General features: G+C 34.9%; 2 protein-coding genes across 2 annotated transcripts; both read right to left on the bottom strand.

Annotated features, from left to right (window-relative positions):
* Nucleotides 1-199: 199 nt before the first annotated feature.
* LOC107623518 (DNA/RNA helicase protein) lies at nt 200-4,126 on the bottom strand. Its single transcript, XM_016325828.3, has 3 exons — nt 2,743-4,126; nt 2,132-2,414; nt 200-1,204 (listed from the first exon to the last, which is right to left on the bottom strand). Exons 1-3 carry the CDS (start codon nt 4,072-4,074, stop codon nt 393-395), a joined length of 2,427 nt encoding a protein of 808 aa, XP_016181314.1. The 5' UTR covers nt 4,075-4,126; the 3' UTR covers nt 200-392.
* Nucleotides 4,127-18,166: 14,040 nt separating this feature from the next.
* On the bottom strand, nt 18,167-19,601 carry LOC107622056 (transcription factor RADIALIS-like). Its single transcript, XM_016323986.3, has 2 exons — nt 19,302-19,601; nt 18,167-18,495 (listed from the first exon to the last, which is right to left on the bottom strand). The coding sequence occupies exons 1-2, from the start codon at nt 19,562-19,564 to the stop codon at nt 18,471-18,473; spliced, it is 288 nt and encodes a 95-aa protein (XP_016179472.1). The 5' UTR covers nt 19,565-19,601; the 3' UTR covers nt 18,167-18,470.
* Nucleotides 19,602-20,820: the final 1,219 nt, after the last annotated feature.

The raw sequence follows: 20,820 nt of genomic DNA, 5'->3' as shown, positions 1-20,820 counted from the left end.
TGGATAAATATTGTGCACGCGTGACTTATTAAATGATTGAAGTATAATCATGTCCAACATGTAAATTTTTAAGTGTATTTTTGTACCTTCTTTCTTTTTTTTTTTAAATTTATTTGTCTATAAAATCTTATTTATATTTAAAGTAACTAAAATATTATTTTTTTGAAGTTTATTTTCCTAACACAATTCTCACATATCATACGAATGGCAAGGTCATAGGAAACTGTATAATAGGCTTTCTATCCCCAAAAAGAGTAGGTCACCACCAAACATAGCTTTGGTTTAATTAGTATCTGAACTAGGGTGCCAAAGTAAGAGGTTAGGAGAAACAAAAATAGCAAAACAAAATAATTTCCTCCCTTCCCAAAGCAAGGAAAGTCCTAATCGAACCATCATTCTATGGACATAAGGAAACTTAGATCTTTATAGTTCATGCCACCAGATTCACTTCCCCTCTTGTTAAATGTTTCTCTTGCTAATTCCCTCTTCTTCTCCTGCAACAACAGTATCTTTTCCTCAATGCTGTCCAGAACAACCAATCTAACAATCTTCACCGCCTCTTTCTGTCCAATACGATGGATGCGATCCATTGCCTGTTCCTCGACAGCCGGATTCCACCATGGCTCCATGAAATACACCGTGGTGGCGGCTGTGAGATTTATACCTGCACCTGAAGCCCTAAGGCTTGCAAGCAGAACGGTCGGTCCGTTTTCTTTAGTGTCTTGAAATTGATCAATAACATTAGCCCTCTGTTTAACTGTCATCGAGCCATCAATGCGCAAAGTCTTGAAACCAGCCTCCTTCAAAGGCGCTTCCAATAACACTAACAACTTGCGAAATTGTGAAAACACTACCGATTTTGCTGTTGGCTTCTGTTCTCTTGATTCTTTGAGAAATTTTATCAAAGCAGATGTTTTGGAAGATAACTTTTTATCCGATGATGAGGATGAAGAGGTACTGTCAGCTTTAGAAGGCTCTATTGGGGCTGAGAACAAGTCAGATTCAGATAGAGCTTGACGGCAAAGAGGACAACGGGATCTGCTGGATTGTAGAGATTTCAGAATACAGAGTCGGCAGAAGATGTGAGCACAGCTGGTGATAATGATGTCCGCTGAAGGAGAAATGCAAATTGGGCACTCGTAATCTTCACATTCTTGCAACATCTCAACTAACTTTTGCAACAACTCTGGGTTATTCGAAACATCTGCTCAAAAACAGTATGGTTAGTAGAATATACTAAATGTCATTTTTACCTCTTCTTCAGTTATCAAAGAAAATAGATATTTCTATCTGAATCAACATACCAAGACATCATTCATATTGTGAAACCAGTAGCCGAAAGAACTGTGTATATTCTTTAAAATGTTCTAAGGGAGATTAAAACGAATTCATCCATATTCCAAGATTCAAAACACTGAGCACTCTGGAATTTGATAAAAAGAAATTAATTGTACATCAAACACTAAGGACTTGTTTGGGTGCCATTCTCGCAAAATATCTTTTACAGAAGTAAAAGTGATTTTATGTTTGGATATCTCATGTAAAAAAATCTTTTTATCTATCAATTATTTTTTGGTAAAATAAGATAAAAGTATTTTTTTGTTCATTTATTATGTGAAAAAACATTTTTTTTAAAGGAAAAAAGATCTTTTAAAAAAAGATATAAATTGTAGCTTCTCAAAAAAATTATTTTTTTTATTTTTCTAGTGTTTTTACTTTTACTGTTAGAAATTTGCCAAACACACTAAAAAATAAAAAAATATATGAAAAAAGATTTTTTTATCGATTTAATGACACCCAAACAAGCACTAAATTATGTTGAACATTCTGATTCTAATACTGCACTAATCCAGAGAAGTGCCAGTAATTTTTCAGGAATTATGACTCAGCCTCAAGTGGTAAGTTTGGTGTCTCTTTAAATTTAAGGATCAAAAGTTCAGCAACATGCGTTAAAATTTTGTGAAAATCCTGTTCTCAGGTTTACACTTACATTTCATGAGAAGGATGTAAATTTACTGTAATAAAGTAAGCGACGACCCTGAAGCAGTCACATGGAATTATAAATTGAATATAGGAATCTACTAAGTAAATATCTACTGTTTACTGTGTGGCAAGGAAAGAGAGTATATACCTTCAAGATTAGTTGAACGGAATGTCGTTGCGAGATCAGTGGGGCACAATGCTAAATCAGTACAGATTTGGCGAAGACGCAAAAGCATACTTAGTACAACAGGAAAATTGTTAGTTCCATTGGTAAAACTCCTCATTAAAAGCATCGCTTCTTCTTTCATCCGATCATACAATTCACGTTCTTCTGAATTAAGTTCAACATATTGAGTCTCAATAGTTTTTGGTGGCACCCCTAACAATCCATTATCTTTTGTTCTTCTTAACGAAATTGCAGCCATCAAAACCTAATGAAACAAGTTGGTATAACAATCAGAAAGACTGAAACCACTTATACAAGAAACAAAAACCCAAAACACATAAGAACAATCAATGAAGTTCATTCAGCCCAAAGAAAGAGAACAATCAACACAACTACACAAGAAATAAGAAAAATAATACATGTGTGGAACAGGCTTAAAATACATGTTATAAACAAATAATGTGCTGAATTCAGCTTAGGCTAATGACTAATGTAAGGTACCACAAGGCAGCATAGTATGCAATGTAACACAATGCAACAAAAGCTTTGATGACAATGATAAAGATAACTAACAAGTTATTATTGTAATATACCTGCAGGCGTGAGAGGCCGCTCTGAAGGCCCTGATTAAGAGGCCGTTGCACAAGGCTGCGCCAATAGCTCTTTATGGAGAAGGGCTCAAAATGCAGGAAAGCCATGAGAGAAAACAAGTCCAAGGAGCCATTCTGAATAGGTGTGCCGGTGACAGCCCACCTCCTCTTGGCATTGAGACTAATAACCATCTTGCTCTGCCGGGCATTTGAATTCTTGATAGTGTGAGCCTCATCCAATATGATCCTCCTCCACACCACTTTCTTCACGGGCGAGTCGGGGTCATCCTCCTCCACGGAGAGTGTAGAGTAAGTAGTGAGCACCAAATCATAATCCATGAGGTCCTCAGCATTCTTAGCCCTCTTGTCACCATAATACATGCAAGTCCTCAGTGAACCAGGCACAGTGTGTTCTTCCAATTGCGAAATCCATGTCGAAAACACAGAAGGAGGGCACACTACAAGCGTTGCACTGCTCTCCCCAATCTCAATCTTTCTTCTCTTCTTTCCCTTTCTCTGACCAGAATCCTTGTCAAGGGCAATAAGAGAGAGCAAAGTGAGAGTCTTCCCGAGCCCCATTGCATCGGCCAGGATCCCTCCCCTCAAAGGCTCTGGCTTAACGCACGTGCTGTAATTGGTCAACACGTTGACAAACTCGCCCCCTTCTCCCACCTCCCAAAACGGTGGAAGCTCCTCGCTTTTCTCTCTGTTGAGTAGCCACCACAGCCCTTCCTTCTGGTGCGCCATGAGCTTCGACCTCACAATGCTCTCGGGAGGCTCAAGCGCGTGAGACACACGCTCCTTGACCGTCAAGCTCTCATCAACAAGCCTGAAAATCTCGTCCACACTCTTGAACCTCGAATCAGCGCGGGTTTCTTTAACGGCAACGGACTCCGATAACGTAAAGGAGGCGTCGTTTTGGGTTATGAGGTGGAGGCCTCTCTCGGAGATGAGCTCAATGACAGTGGGGAACGAAGGGAGAGGGGCGAAGATGTGGATTTGGCAGAGGAGGCGGAAGCTGTTGGTCTTGGAGCGGCGGTTGGGGACAATGGCTTCGACGGTGATGAGTTCAGAGTCGATGAGAGGGGAAAGCGCGGCGGCAACGGTGCGATCGATGTGACCGACCTGGATGGAGCGGGTGTTGAGGACTTTGATGGCGTTGGGGTCGTAAGGGTTGAGGGGTTCGCGGAGGAGGGCGACCATTTCGCGGCCGTTGACGATGCCGGAGTAGTAGCGGAGGCCGACGATGTTGGCGTTGATGAAGCCGATGAGGTGGGGGTCGCCGTCCTCTTGGGTGTAGGGTTGAGAGATGTCGGTTTCATCTCCCAAGTCCATGGCTTCTCTTTTCTTCTGTCACTCTCAATCCAATTTTCAAACTTCAAATTCCAAAAGACCAAAACTGAAATGTTTGCTTTTAAAGATTTCGCCACGTGTGTCTTTTTATTTTATCCTCTACCATATACAAGTGTGTTTGGTTAATGGTTAAATTATTGATTTACTCAATCACTTAGGGTGTGTTTGGATTTGCGTTGGAGAACGAGAGAAGCTTGTTTGGGTTTTTTGAAAACTTTATCTTTATGTTTGGCAATATTTTTATGCTGTAAATGCAGAAGTGATTTCTGCTTTCAACCCAGGTTTACCAAAAGCTAAAAATTCTAGCTTTTCCGTTCACCTTTTCACGTTGGATTGAACTTTAGGTTCTATGTACCAATTATGTCCTTCGTAATTCATATGTTTATTTTTTTTATAGTACTTTTTTCTAATACTCTCTTATGTATATTATTATTTTTTATAAAATTTTTATTTTTTTATATGAATTCTTTTACTGTTATTGTTATTTCTTTTTTGTATGGAATATTTTTTTTACTTTGTATTATAATTCTATTAATTCTATTAGAGTACTAAAAAATATTGAGAGTACTAAAAAAATATTAAAATTTATTTAAATATTTAAAATAAAATTATAAGAACATAAAATAATTATTTAAATTCATGTCTTTTTTGTAATTTTTTATCTAAAAGTGATTTTGAATAATGTAATCCAAACAATATTTAGTTTATTATAATCCATTTTGAATAAGAATTATCAAACATAAACCACGTTAATACTAACTTACTTTTGATCAAAATCAATTCTACAAAATCAATTTTATACAAACTTCAGTTTGCAAACCGTAATCCAAACACACACTTATTAGTTGAATTGGTAAAATTGGTCATAAAAAAAAGTTTATTTTTAAACGTTTTTTGTTAAGTATAGAGTGTTTTACACTTTATTTATTCGTTAAATTTAAATTTTTTATTTAAATAGTCTGAATTTAAAAAGGTAATCTGTTAATCAAGTTAACTATTTTTTTTATAAATTTTAGGTTTTTTTATAAGTTTTAGATATTAAACTGAAATTCAAAAAAAAATAATATATAAATATTAAAAATAACATATTTGTATAACAAAAAATGTTATTGGACTTTAAAATTAAAATAAATAATACACAAAAAATAAGTTGAAAATTCATATACTAAATTTAGAAAAAAAAAAAAGATGTATTAAAATCTTAAAACAATAATATTAAAATCAATTTTACAAAATTAATTTTATACAAACTTTCGTTACAAATTTTAATCCAAATATACGGTAAGTATTCTAATAACTAATAAGTTTAGATGTATAAACAATATTTATAAAATTTTAATTTTAATGAATTTGATTTAAAAAATTACTTATTAGCAAAACTTAAAAGTGAGAATTTTTCTTAACAAGCGTAATAAATTACTTAAAATAGAATTGTATTTGAGGTTTTTGTTTGTAGCTATGCAGTATGAACAAAGATTTGAGAGGTTTTAGAAATTTGGCGAACTTACAGGTTAATTTTGGTGAACTATCAACAGTGGTTTCATGATTTAAAAAAAAAAACGATAAATTATGCTTTCAATTTTTCATTTTTTAATGAATGAAATTATGTTCATTGGTGTTTATTATTTTTTGGTCTTGATGTTCATTGTTAAGAAAGTGAGACTTGAGGGGTTTTTCAATTTAATTTTATTTGGAAGGACATTTTTTTGAAAGCCCATTTTGAAAACAAACAAACCAAAAGGACTGGATTGTATAAGGGAGCCCAGTTTGGAAACAAACATAGATGGATTAAATGAGCCATAATGCTCATCTTTACCGAATGACATTTCATTTGGGTTAGGGCCATTATTTTGGAAGATAAAGGTAAAGTCACTGTGCCAGGCTGAAAGAAATACATACCAAAAAGAAGGATGTCAGACCGAAAGAAGAGAAGGGAATGAACTAGACAAAAAAAAAAAAAAGAGAGAAGGGAATGAATGCGAGTGAGTGAGTGGGGGTGTTTGTGTTTGAACATGAAAAGGATTTATGTGTTGAAATATTTATAGAATAACAATATTAGCTTGTTTTGCTTCTCAAGTCAAGTCAGTTACAAATTTTAGAGACACGTATTCAAGCAGGTCTGATCCATGTGGACTAGGTCACCTGTATTGGGCTCTACGCTATTATGCCGATTTTGTTAGGTCCAATCTCAAACATAACTTATATGTTAACATCGAAGTGGGCTGAGTTTATATTATGTTATGAAAAACATTTTTATTATATAATAAAATATATACCTTTTATATGCATTTTAAATAATTTAGAATTTATATAAATAGATAATTTCATAATAATGAAACGCATGTAAGAATTAATTTACTTATATTTGATTATAAATTTCAAATCTAAATTGATTGGTTCCAAGTTCCGACGCAAATGCCTTACATCTAAATATATATTAAAATTACTTACAATTAAAATTTTTTTCCATGGTTTCTTTTGAGTTTTATTTAAGATTTCCACTATTTGTTTTAAAGTATGTTGTAATACTGTATATATACATAGCAAGCAATCAAAGAGTGCTTCATGTATGTGCAGGTATAGCTTTGTGTCCAACTACACAGTTAGCATTATCGTTACATTTTATGACTTTGAGGCTAAAAGATGGTGAGAAAAATTTTAGATGAGACACTGCAGGTATAGTTCAAATTGTTATTTGAGTACTTCCCAAATTTGTTCATATTTTTTGATAGAAACAAGAGACTGAGAGAATAATATGAAAAGTGTATTATTGAGTTGTACCCAAAAGTACAATATACAAGAGGTATTTATAGGTGCTAAATGAATCAGAGTAATAAAAGCATAGAATCCTATAATTAATATACAGATATACTACATAAATATAGATGATACTAATTGATCCTAATTAATGCTAATGATTCTCTAACATCCCCCCTCAAACTCAAGTGGGAGCTAAGGATACCAACTTGAGTTTGGATAACAAAGTCCGGAAACGAGTCGGGTGATGAGCTTTCGTGAAGATATCAGCAGTCTGATCTAGTGTTCCAACAGCAATGAGACGAATAGCATCAATAAGGATACGTTGCCGAACAAAGTGACAATCAAGCTCAATGTGTTTGGTGCGTTCATGAAAGACATCATTATGGGCGATCTGAATAGCACTGCGATTATCACAAAAAACATCAGTAGGGGACGACTGAGGAGCACCCAAATCTTCGAGAAGCCAACGAACCGAGACAACTTCAGCAGTGGTGTCAGCGAGGGCACGGTACTCAGCTTCTGTGCTTGAGCGAGCAGTGAACGTTTGCTTCTTAGCACGCCAAGAAATAAGAGCGTCGCCAAGAAACAAACAGTAACCAGTAGTAGAACGACGATCAGTGGGATCACCAGCCCAATCAGCATCGGAGTAAGCCTGAAGAGATAAAGAGGAATGGGCAGAAAAATAAAGACCATGAAAGAGAGTGCCTTTGATGTAGCGAAGAATGCGCAGAACTGCCGCATAGTGAGTAGTACGAGGAGCTGACAAGAACTGGCTAAGTACATGAACTGGATAGGCGATGTCTGGACGGGTGACAGTCAAGTAGACCAGACCGCCAACTAACTGTCGATAGAGAGTCGGATTATCCAAAACAGTGCCATCCATAGGGGTAAATCGAACATTAGGCTCAAGAGGAGTAGACTCAGTGCGACTATCTGTAATCCCAGCACGAGCAAGAAGATCTGAAGCATACTTAGCCTGAGAGAGATAGATGCCATCATCGGTGGAGATGACCTCGAGACCAAGAAAATAGCTGAGAGAACCAAGATCTTTCATCTCAAAGGTACGGTGAAGTGAGGCCTTGAGAGCAGAGATACCATCAACATCATCCCCAGTGATTATCATGTCATCAACATACAAAAGTAGAAGAACAACTCCATGTTCGCTTTTACGAATGAAGAGCGCATTCTCATGAGGGCTAGAAGTAAAACCAAGACTGCATATGGTAGTGCTGAACTTGTCAAACCATTCACGAGGAGCTTGCTTAAGTCCATAAAGTGCCTTGCGAAGGAGACAAACCTTATCAGAAGGACAAGGATATCCCGGAGGTGGTTTCATATAGACTGTCTTTTTCAAATCCCCATTAAGAAATGCATTCTTCACATCCATCTGACTGAGAGACCATTTTTTAACCGCGGCAATGGCAAGAAGAGCTCGAACAGACGTAAGGCGAGCGACAGGGGCAAAAGTCTCTTCATAATCAATACCATACTCTTGCGTACAACCTTGAGCAACCAAGCGGGCCTTATAACGGTCAATAGAGCCATCAGAGCGAGTCTTGATCTTGTATACCCATCTACTGCCCACAACTTCCTGATCAGAAGGAGGATCAACCAGATCCCAAGTGTGTGCTTTTTCAAGTGCCTGTAATTCTTCTTGCATTGCTTGTTGCCAATTTGGGTTGGAGGAGGCTTCTCTGAATGTCTTAGGTTCATGTTGATGAAGAATAGTAGAAAAGCAATGATAATCAAGAAGATGAGGAGGTGGATTCCTTACCCTAGAAGAACGAGCGGGAGGAGGAGGCATGACGGTAGGAGCAGGATCATCGTCCGGTCTGGAATCAACGGGAGATGGAGAAGGCGGAGGAACAGGAGGCTGTGGAGGGTCACTCGAGATAGAACCTGTAGAATCATCACTAGGAAAAAGATCAACATTGGGGTTAGTAAACAAAGGTGACTGAGTAGTAGGAATCGACTCAAAGGATGAGAACCGAGAAAACATGTGGTGCTCCCAAAAGACAACATGACGAGATATACGAATACGTTTAGAAAGAGGATCCCAACAACGATAACCCTTATGTTCAGTGCCATAACCAAGAAAACAACACATACGAGCCCGAGGTTCAAGTTTACTATGTTCATGAGGCTGAAGAAGAACAAAACATACACAACCGAAAACTCGAAGAGAACTGTAATCTGGGGGGGTATGATAAAGACGCTCAAAGGGAGTAACATTACCAAGAACAGAAGAAGGGAGTCTATTGATAACATAAACAGCAGTAAGAACAGCTTCACCCCAAGTACGCTCAGGACACGAAGAGGAAAGGAGCATTGCACGGACGGAGTCAAGAATGTGACGGTGTTTGCGTTCAGCTCTACCATTTTGTTGAGACGTACCAGGACAAGAAAACTCAGACAGAGTACCCTGTTCTGCAAGAAAGGCTAAGAGTTTGGAATCACGGTATTCCATAGCATTATCACGTCGGAAAACCTTAATGGCTTTGGAAAACTGAGTTTTAATCATAGTAGCAAAGTTGATATAGATCTGAGGTAACTCATGGCGATTAGTCATCAAATAAACCCAAGTAAAACGGGAATAATCATCAATGAAAACAACAAAGTATCGAGCTCCGCCCATAGAGGCAGTGGGAGCGGGGCCCCAAACATCAGAGTGAATGAGATCAAAAGGAGAGCAAGCAAGGGATGAATTATTGTGAAAAGATAAAGCAGGTTGTTTGGCAGTTTGGCAAGAAATGCAGTCAAAAGATTCATTCGGAACCTGACCTAAAACACCCTGAGATACAAGAGGACGCAGTTTTCCTAAGGAGGTGTGGGCAAGACGTTGATGCCATAAGTGAAGGGTAGAGGGAGAAGAAGCAGCACAGAGATTTGGTACAGGAGGAATATGAAGACTTTCAAGTTCAAACAACCTTCTGACCTTACGTCCAGTCCCGATGATCTGTCCCGTCCGAGGATCCTGTACACGACAACCAGAAACAGAAAAGGTGACGTCAAAACCCAGATCAACAAGTTGACCAACAGAAATAAGATTGAAGTTTAATTTGGGAATGTAGTAAGTATCAGGAAGATTAAGAGATGACTGAGATATAGAACCCTTGTGTGTTGCATGCAAGAGGGAGCCATTTGCAGTATTGACAGAAGGTCCATTTGTAGTTGCAGACATAGACGAGAAAATATTACGCAACGGAGACATGTGATTAAAGCAACCTGAGTCAAAGTACCATTTAGAAGTACCTGGAGGGCTCGATAAAGCAGCAGGGGTATTACCAGAAACAGAGAGAAGATGCTGTAGAAGAGATGCAATATCAGATAGAGAGACAGTGGTAGGTTCAGTAGTAGCAGCAACAGCAGAAGCAGGCGCAGGACGTGGTGGACGAGTAGGACAGGTAGTAAGCAAATGTCCCGAGAGCTTGCAATAACGGCAGAACAACTGTGAACAATGGTAGCTAATATGCCCTTTCTGGTGGCATGTGCGACATTCAACAGAGGGACAGCTGGAGAACGGGTGCCCAAAATGGTTACAGTTGCGACAGAAGACCCCTTTTCTGTCTGTGGCAGCAAAAACATCTGACTTTTCCATAAAAGTAGTCATAGAGAACAAGGAGAGGAGAGAAAAACTGCAATTTCGGAGCAGAAAATGAGGAAACGGATGGCAAAATCGGAAAGAGCTCACCAAAAAACCTTAGGGAGGGTCCCACTTGTCTGCCACGTCAGCAGCCACGTCAGCGCCACGTCAGGGCAACGGAGACACGTGGCAGCCCGTGAGAGGATGAGGAGGACGAGCTGGCGTCGAGGTGGCGGCCGGGTCAGCGCGCGGGCCGGGTCGGGTCAGGAGCGGGTGCGCGGGTCGCAGGGATGGCTGGTGGCGTGACACGTGGCGGCTTCAGGATCGTGTGATCAACAGCAAGATCCAACGGCTACTGAAGCATCTCGGGGGAGGATCAATGGAGGTGGACAGCGATCTTCCAGCGGCGCGTGGGGGCGCGTGCGGCGGTCTCTGGAGGAGATCTTGGCGGCGTTGGAAAGCTGACGGAGAGAAGAACACGATGATGCCGGAGGTGACGAACCAAAGCGTCGGTAACAGCTCGAAAATTGCGAGCAAAGTGGCACGGGTGGAAGCTGGAGGGAAGATCAACCTGGTCGTGGCAGCGTCTTTCGGCGGCGCGTGGAGGCGCGTCCGGGGGCGGATGGCGACGGTTCTGGTTGCGTTGGAATCACGGCGACAAGAGGAACAAGATGGTTATGGGGGTGACGAACCAAAGCGTCAAAAAGAGAACGAAAAAGGAGGCCAAAGAACACTGCCGACAAGGAAAAACAAAGGGGCTATGAACTAATATTCATCGGAAAAAAAAAAAGACCTAAGCTCTTGATACCATGATAGAAACAAGAGACTGAGAGAATAATATGAAAAGTGTATTATTGAGTTGTACCCAAAAGTACAATATACAAGAGGTATTTATAGGTGCTAAATGAATCAGAGTAATAAAAGCATAGAATCCTATAATTAATATACAGATATACTACATAAATATAGACGATACTAATTGATCCTAATTAATGCTAATGATTCTCTAACATTTTTAAACTCCAGACTAGTCACGCGCAAATTAGAGGATGGACTTGGAGGCTAAGGTGGATGAAGAAACAAATCAAAGACTTACTAAACGAGTCATAGAAGAAGTCAAAGAGAAATGAAAAAAGCAATATTTTCTATCAATGCATTCTCAGTTTTAGGGGATGACGGATTCACTGCTAAATTTTATCAACACTTCTAAAAAATAATTAAAGATGATCTTAATGCTGTCATAAAGAGCTTTTTTGCAGGGAGAAGAATGTTGCGGTACTTCCAAAATTTGTTCACATCTTCAAACTCCAGACCAGCCACGGGCAAATGAGAGGACTTGGAGGCTAAGGTGGATGAAGAAACAAATCGAAGACTTACTAGACGAGTCATAGAAAAAGAAATAAAAAAAGCAACATTTTTCTATCAATGCTTTCTCAGTCTCAGAGGATGACGGATTCACTGCTAGATTTTACCAATACTTCTAAAAAATAATTAAAGATGATCTTAATGCTGCCATAAAGAACTTTTTTGCAGGGAAAAGAATGCTGCGAGCAATGAATCATACTCATATATGCCTAATCCCAAAGGTGCCAAATACAGAATCCATGACCCAAGTTCGTCCAATTAGCCTTAGCAGTATTTTTTACAAGATTATTTTCAAGATTCTTGTTCATAGAATGTAGGGTGTGTTGGATAAAATTATTAGTGATAATTAGAGTGCCTTTACTAAAGGGGTTTGATTAGTGATAACATCCTAATTGCCCACGGATTTATATATTTTCCGAAAAACAAAAATTATGGAGGCTATGAGATGGCAGTAAAGCTCGATATGAGTAAGGCTTACGACAGAGTTGAATGGTCTTTTGTTTAGGAGATAATGAAGAAGCTTGGTTTTGCAATAAATGGGTGGACTGAATTAAGGAGTGTGTTACCACGGTGTCCTATTCTATTACTGTAGATGGACAACCATATGGTTTTTTCAAACCATGTAGGAGATTACGACAAAGTGATCCCCTCTTCCCTTACCTTTTTCTACTTTGTGCAGAAAGACTTTTTCATCTGTTCCACAGAGGAGAACAAAGGAGAGAAATCTTAGGTTTAAGACTCAATGGTAGATGCCCTATAGTCCACCACTTATTCTTTGCAAATGATTCCATTCTCTTTTGCAAGACAAATGAGATAGAATGTCACAAGTTGATGGAGACACTGGAGTGCCATGGTGATGTTAGTGGATAGACAATTAATATCTCTAGGTCATCTATTTTCTATAGTAAAAATACTCATAGTTTAACCAGAGAATTTTTGTCTCATTTACTTCAGATTACGCACATAGATAGACAAAATAAGTATTTGGGACTGCCAGCAGTGGTTAATAGATCAAAAACTCATACCTTTAATTTTATAGAGGAGAAAGTTGATAAGAAACTGCAGGTTTGGAAGCGATCATTATTATCGTTCAGTGGGAGAGAGGTATTAATTAAAACAGTGACTACGACAGTTCTGCTCTATACTTTGAGCTATTTTAAACTCCCAGACACACTGCTAGACGAGATTCAGAGAAAGATGATAATTTTTTGGTGGGGACAAAGGGGCTCGGAAAGAAGATTACAATGGATCAGGTGGGATATAATTTACAAAGAAAAGATGTATGGAGACTTAGGTTTTAAAGACTTGAAAGCCTATAATTTAGCCACGTTGGCTAATAAACAAGAAAACCTAATTCTCTAATCAGTAGAATTTACAGAAGCAAATATTTTAATTTTTTCTTTTCTACGAGCTGACACAGGTCGGAACCCTTCTTGGGTCTGGAGAAGTCTGCTAGAAGAAAGGAAAATTATCAAACAAAGTATCTGTTGACAAGTGGGGCGAAGCAGTCAGATTAGAATTATGGAAGAGTGGTGGCTAAAAATGTGAAGTCAATATCCGAACAACAGCAAACAGTTACAAACCCAAATTTGATTTGGGTTAATCAGCTCATTCATAATAGACAGTGAAAGGAGAAATCATTTCAATGCAGAAATTGCATCAGAAATCTTACAAACTGCTATTATGGAAGTAGGAGAAGATCAAATTACCTGGGGAAGCGAGAGGGATGGCAGGTTCACGGTGGCTTCCGGTTACAAAACAACTTTTCAAATGGTGCATTCTCCAATTAGCCAATTACCCTATTTGTGCAGGAAAAAGAGACTATAGAATTCGTTGTGGGAACTTCAATGTCCGCCGAAGATTAAGATATTCCTGTGGAAAGCCCTTCATGACGGCATCCCGCTTCGTCGTCGACTTCATGAAAGGCTACCAGCAATCCCAGAAATCTGCCCTAGATGTAACAATTTGGGAAAAAACATTTAATCACTACTTAATTGATTGTCCAAAGTCACAAGAAGTTTGGCAGCAGTCAGACCTGTGAGCTTATCTGGTGCAGAACTGCTCAGAGAAATTTTGGGTGCGATGGAGCCGGTTCGTGGAAGAAGCACGGCGAAGACATCATTGGAGAAAAAATTTAGCACTGGCAGTAATTATTCTATGAAAAATTTGGACAGCGAAAAATCTTCTTGTCTTTGAGAACAAAAGCACTTCACCATATTTGATTATTACTTTAGTGCATGAATTCATGGAGGAGGTCCAGAAGAGAAATGAGACTTAATATGTGTGTTTAGTCATGCTTCGTTAAAGATATGCTAATTGTTTGGAAATCCCTTTCTTACATTGTCGTATGGTTGTCCAATGTGGACCCACAATTTTTATTTATTTTTCTTTAATAAATAAATACCATTTTGCCTTTGAAAAAAAAAGTAATTAAGATATTTTCTGTTTATACTCTGGCCCAGCAAAACGAAAGTTAGGCTTAATAACGCAAAAAGGCCCACCAATAAAGGTGAACTTCGTGATAAGCCCAACCTCTTTAAAGAGGTCGGACAACCACTTAGAGGCCTAGTTCTACTTAGCCTAACAAGTAACTGTTTTCTTAAGATTCTCCTACTATCTCTATCTTCTCTAAAAGGAAGATCCCAACAAACTCTCAAGATAAAGGGAATGCTTATCTATCACAAAAGATAGAACTACTCCAACAAAAGTAGTTATTTACTCTACTATAAATAATACACTGATACAACTCACATTCTAATCTACTAAAAACCTGCTAAAAATCCTTGCTAACTTAAGAATCGGAGTCTCTTGCAGGTATCACTTCCCATCTCCTCACGAAGAACTCAGACAGATGGCACCTCGAAATCAAAAAAGTCAAACGCTGCCATATCATTCAGACCCAAATTAACGTTTTAAGTAACTCTCAAAACATTTTCATACTGCAACCCCTTTTTGTTTGAGTTTTTTGGTTGATGGAGGAGAGAAAATTTTATGTGTGGGACCATCATAAATTTTTTATTCTCTTCTACTGTTCATACTAAACCAAACCAAGTGAAAATCAATTTTTTTAATCTTCTTCTTTCTGAATGTCTTTCTTACTATTTCTCTTGATCCAAAGGTGTGTTAATGTTTCCTAATGAAGAAGGGTTTGTTTTGTGGAAACGTGATAACAGTTAAAAAATGAAGATAATTGTTCATTATTTAGTGGACCATTAACATTATCAAGAATGCCGAGGCACCAAGTTGTTGAACAAACAAACCTATATATTTATGTGCATCTACTATATGTATCCGATGAATTGTCTAATTCAGGCTTCAACATTGGTTGGACCATTCTCATCTCATCTTTCTATTGGTCGTAACAAAATGCTACTCTCTAGTTTCTGCTACTTATTATATGCAAAAACCATAATCTACGGGAAAAAATCTCGTTTGCCATTTAAAAAGAAAAAAAAAAGTTCCATTGGCACAACAGTATAATATATAATCACGTGATTGATTTTTCTAAGATATATGGGGGCAGTGAAATGCATAATATATACAAGCTGCTGCTTGATGCTGGATACTTCAATTATATATATATAGAGATCAGTCAATGATAACCACCCTTGGGCTGAATAAATATTAAATAAATTTGAGTATAAACTTGTGCAAATTAAAGTAATTGATATTATAGTGTTATAAAGGGTACTGTACTACTGTGTATCTAATGAGGAAAATAATTATTATTTTTTAATAATGAGAAGAATAAATTTAAAAATAATCTTATACATCTAAATCTTTTTATTAATTAAGTTTAATTAAATTAGTTTAACATAATAAAAATCAATTATAACTAATATTATATTAAGTTTTATTGCTTTATTTAATTAGATTTTATTTATAAAAAGACTTTGATATGTAATATTATTTTAAATTTAAACCCTATAATAATGGTCGTCATCATCATGATTTATGAAGTAATTAAGATGGTGAAAATTATATAACTAAAACTTTAATTTCTTAAAGGAGAAGCATGGGTAAATAATTTTTAACTAGTTAATTTTAAATAATTATAATTAATAATTATTGATTTATATTTTAAAAAATAAAATTTAAATCTTTACTAATTAATGACAATTAATTGATTAGTATGAGATATAGCTCAAAAACACATGTTATATATTATCTAGCAGAATTATTTCCTAAAATATTCTTAACCTTCTTCAAACATAATTTTTTTTATTCTCATGAACATAAAATTTCTAAGGCAAAACCCAACTAATTTATTTATTTATTTTTTCGGTGGGAAATGGTGAAAACTACTATATATATGCATAAAATAGCTAAACTCAATGTTAAGATCACGATATATATGCATGAAATTAATGGTTTCAGTATATGTATTCAACAGCAAACCAAACTCATCACAAACATTGTAACTAATTAATCACAATAATGTTTAGGAGGCAACCAAAAAGCTCAAATAATTAAAATTATTTTATTTAATATTTATTAATTATCGTTAGAATAATTGTATAATTTTAGATGTAATATATATGTAATTTGAATATTATGTGTATAAAATTATAAATATTATGTTATATAAGATAATTTTAGATATTATTTTTCTAACATTACCAAATTAATAAAGATACTATGGGCACACGTATACATATTAGAGTAAAACAATATTAGAGTAATACTACACTTCCAAGTCTTTTTATAAATTAAATTCAATTAAGTTAAACAATAAAATTTCGAATAATACTAGTCATAATTGATTTTTGTTATATTAAATCAACTTGGTTGAATTTGATTAACAGAAAAACTTGAATATGTATGTAGTATTTATCTCTGTCCCAACAGATAAAAGCCAGACCCAATAACACAAAAAGACTCACCAGTAAAGATGGACTTCACCAAAAATCCGACTTCTTTAAGGAGGTCGGATATCAACGTAGAGGTCCAGCTCTACTTGATTTAGACGAGTAACTGCCTCCATATATTTCTTCCCTACGTCTAGAAGGGATATTTTAACAGACTCCCAAGATAAAAGGAATAATTATCTACCAGAAAAGATATAACTATTACAACAAAAGTGGCTATCTACTCTACTATAAATATACTAGCACCCCAAGTATAATAATACATGTTCTACTTTACTAAAAACCTACTTAAAGTTCTTGGTAACTTAAGCATCGGAAGTCTCTTACAGGTATCACCCCATCTCCTTACGAGGAACTCGGATAGGCGGCACCTCGACACCAAAAAGGTCGGACGCTGCCACTTTAAGGAATTTGAACCTCTCAGGTCCAAATCAACGTTTTAGATAATCTTCAGAACATGTAGTATTATTCTAATTATTATTGACATTATTCAAGTAAAATACGATTTTACTTTTGGAAAGACCGAGAAGAGACAACATGATATTCTATGCTCAATAAAAAAGGACAATTGACAATGGTAAATGCATGTGTTATATATAGAAACCTCACTCAATTTGGTTTTTAAACTATCATTATTCAAATTTCGCTAAACCCGTACTAATAGTTAATGCAATAATTAATGTATCATAATAAAACTCTCAACACCTTTTTAATCTCCAAACCTAACTTTTTGTTTGGGTTTTTATTACACCATCATACTTGATGGGATATTGCAACACTTACCCTAAATAACTGGCTTAAAAAGAAAGAATGTAAGAAAAAAGGAAACAAGAATAAGCAAAATGAAGGGCCAAATAGATGTGCTGTCAATGTAAATGGTCAAAATAGTAATTATGTTTTCTTTGTGAATCAATAGTAACTGATTCTCTCTATATATTTTTCAATTCCATTACGTTACCAACAGCATTTCTATCAATTTCTGTTAACTCTTATTTATAATTGTGTTTAATAGAAGTGTCTTTACAGATATGTCTAATAAAAATATCTTTTTTATGCCTATATCTACTAATAAAAGTATTTTTATAAATATATTTTTTAAATTTGTCTCTTTATACATGTATTAAAATATAATAATTAATTATTATTGATAATAAATTGCCAGATAATATGTTGATACTTTATACCTTTCTTATATTTTTTTACCACTCAAAGCAAATTTCCCGCTTCTTTATACGTTGTGAATTTTTCGGGGTCCAACAAGCAATGATTTCAGTTCACTGAATTTATATATATACTTCTGCGGTATGATCCATAAATATCTTAGAATTTCCTTCATATCATTATTTTATGTTATTTGTAAATATTTAAAAAAATAATAAAATTATTATATACCATTTTATATAAGATAGGTCAGTTCAAATGTTAAAGATTCTATGTATAGCAGCTATTAGCATTGATATTTCTATTTATGATACATTGTAATGATAATTGAAGCTCATAGTAAAATTAAAGCTTTAATTTATTTAGGATAAGAAATTGAAACAGTCATTCATTCTTTTTGTTGACAGCATGAACAATAGAAAAATAAAAATACAAAGAGAGATTCATAGAATATATATGATTCTTATGATAACTAAGTAATATATATATATATATATATATATATATATATATATATATTCTCATGCCACTGTATTAGCATTTCCTGACATTAAAATACTACTACGGATTTTATATCATGGAAAAAGGTATTTGGTTACGTCGGTCCGAAATTAGAGGTTGATGATGATAGTGTTTGGGCATTAATTTAGCTTTAGATTCTTAAGCCTGCAATCAAAAGAGGAAAGGTATAAATTAAATTATTAATTATATAGATCCGGGAAGATCAAATAATAATATACTTACTCTATGCAGAGTTGGTACGTATATATAATAACTTAGCTATGGTTGAATTTAATGACCTTACTATTTATATGTGCACACATGGCATTTTCTTAAAGAATGCAAATATAGACATTTTAAGTAAAATAGTGTTAATTAAATATTTAAAAGCCTTAGTACGATCTAGGAAAGATAAAAATTAAGTTACATTTTTTTTTGTAAATAAGTAGAGTATACATTGTTTTAAAAAAAAATTAGAAAATGCAAATTAAAGTTATCAATATAAAGAACTTTTCTTAAAAAAAAAAAGAGATTTATGAAAAATATATGTAACACACAAGAGATTACTCTGTGTGTGGAGTTGTTTTAGAGATCTAATTATTTATATATTCTTTTTAAATTTTCCTTTTGTATATCTTTTATTTAAAGTGATTAGTAAGAAATAGAAAAAAAAAATTTATCTTTTATACCATAAAAATATATAAGAAGTGTAAAGAAAAAAAATAGTAAAAATATCATTTTTTTTTCTAAATTGTTGAAAGAAACAAAAATCACATATCCAATCTAAAAGTGATTTTGAATGGTACAAGTTAAACAATATTTATTTTACTATAATTCATTTTGATACAAAAATTATCAAACATAAATCACTTTAACACAAACTTACTTTTGATCAAAATCAAGTTTGCAAAATCAATTTTATACAAATTTTCGTTTGCAAACTGTAATCTAAACACACACTATGTTATTACCTATTGTTGTCATCTTCTTGTTGAGAGGTTGGATTAAGATTTTTGTGGTATGGAAATGGAACTTGGCCAGATTCAATGAACTTAATATCTCGAAGAAGAAGCTCATAGTGGGTCTTGACGTCGTCGGGGGTCTTGCCGCCGCCAACAGCGTTGGCGACGTTATTCCAACGGTCAGGAGTGTCCTTGTCATAGACAGCCAGTGCCCTCTCAAAGGCCTTGTTGTCCTTGGCACTCCATGAACCTGAGGCCGACATTGATGCCATTCTTCTTCTAGAGGAAAAGAAGAAGAGAAGTATATATGTTATGGTTCTTGTTGAGAAAAGGGTGGGAAATGCTTGATGCTATTTATAGGGACTAGTAGTGTGGGGTAGTGCCAGTTGGCATAAAAAGCTTTGCACCAAAAATGAAAGCGCTGTTTATTTGCATGATTTGTGTCCTTAGGAGCCACGGAAAGGAACAATATAATCACCATCCATTATTCTATCTTATGTTAATTATGTTTCTATGTATGAGAATCGGTATCTATCTTCATCTATTCTTCCCACACTAGAAACTAAGTTCTTCAGTTCAATACATGACTTGCATTCTTGCCAACCTCTACTTCTTTTGTATTCTCACTATCTACCATTTAACATGCTAATTTACATATAGAGTACGTTAAGTGTACACTAAAATCAACTACTAAAATTAGTCACTAATATAAAATATATATTAAAATATAAATATATACTGAAAATAAATTAAACCATACATATATTTATACACAAATACATTGATAATTAATTTTAGTGTAAGAATAACATTTTTGTTAGACAGTCATTCGTATAAAATATACATTAAAATATAAAATATAAAATATATATATAAATAAATTAAATAATATATTTACACATAAAATTATATACATAATATTTTTGAATAACTTATAGGTATTTTAAACGATAAAATAAAAAAAGAACTAATTTGATATTTAAATAATATTGACATGGTACAATTAATTTTTTATTATTAAGATAAATTATTTTTTTAATAATTTCTTATCAAGTCATACTTCTGAAAAAAAAATCACTATTTTCACGAAAAAACTTACTATCCAAACTAATTCAAAGAAGTTTGTATCAAAGTGCCAATTAAAAATTATTCAGGAGTAGCTTCTAAAAAAAATTCATAGGGCCAAAAGTTCATGTGGATCAAAGTTGTTCAAGGTTCGGCTGACGACGGACATTTAGGTAGGAAAGTTTCAATTAAAATAAAAGAAAAATATGTTATATAATACATTTTTTTTGTCTAATTAATAATATATAATAGATAAATAATATGTTTTTCGCTACCAGTAGTCGAATAGTATGATTGTACATAATTTTTTTAGATCATTCGTTACAGTTGGATTATCATAAAAATTATTAATCCATCTCCTTCAATATTGTCATGAAAAACAGATTCATAATCATGAGCTATATAATAACATCAAAATACAATATATATTCATGACTATCACTCACAACACTCCTTTTATATG

This window comes from Arachis ipaensis, chromosome B10, assembly GCF_059453495.1.
Source record: "Arachis ipaensis isolate K30076 ecotype BB chromosome B10, ASM5945349v1, whole genome shotgun sequence".
Lineage (NCBI taxonomy): Eukaryota > Viridiplantae > Streptophyta > Magnoliopsida > Fabales > Fabaceae > Arachis > Arachis ipaensis.
The sequence above is the reverse complement of the archived record's forward strand: the minus strand, read 5'-3'. Positions and strand labels throughout refer to the sequence as shown.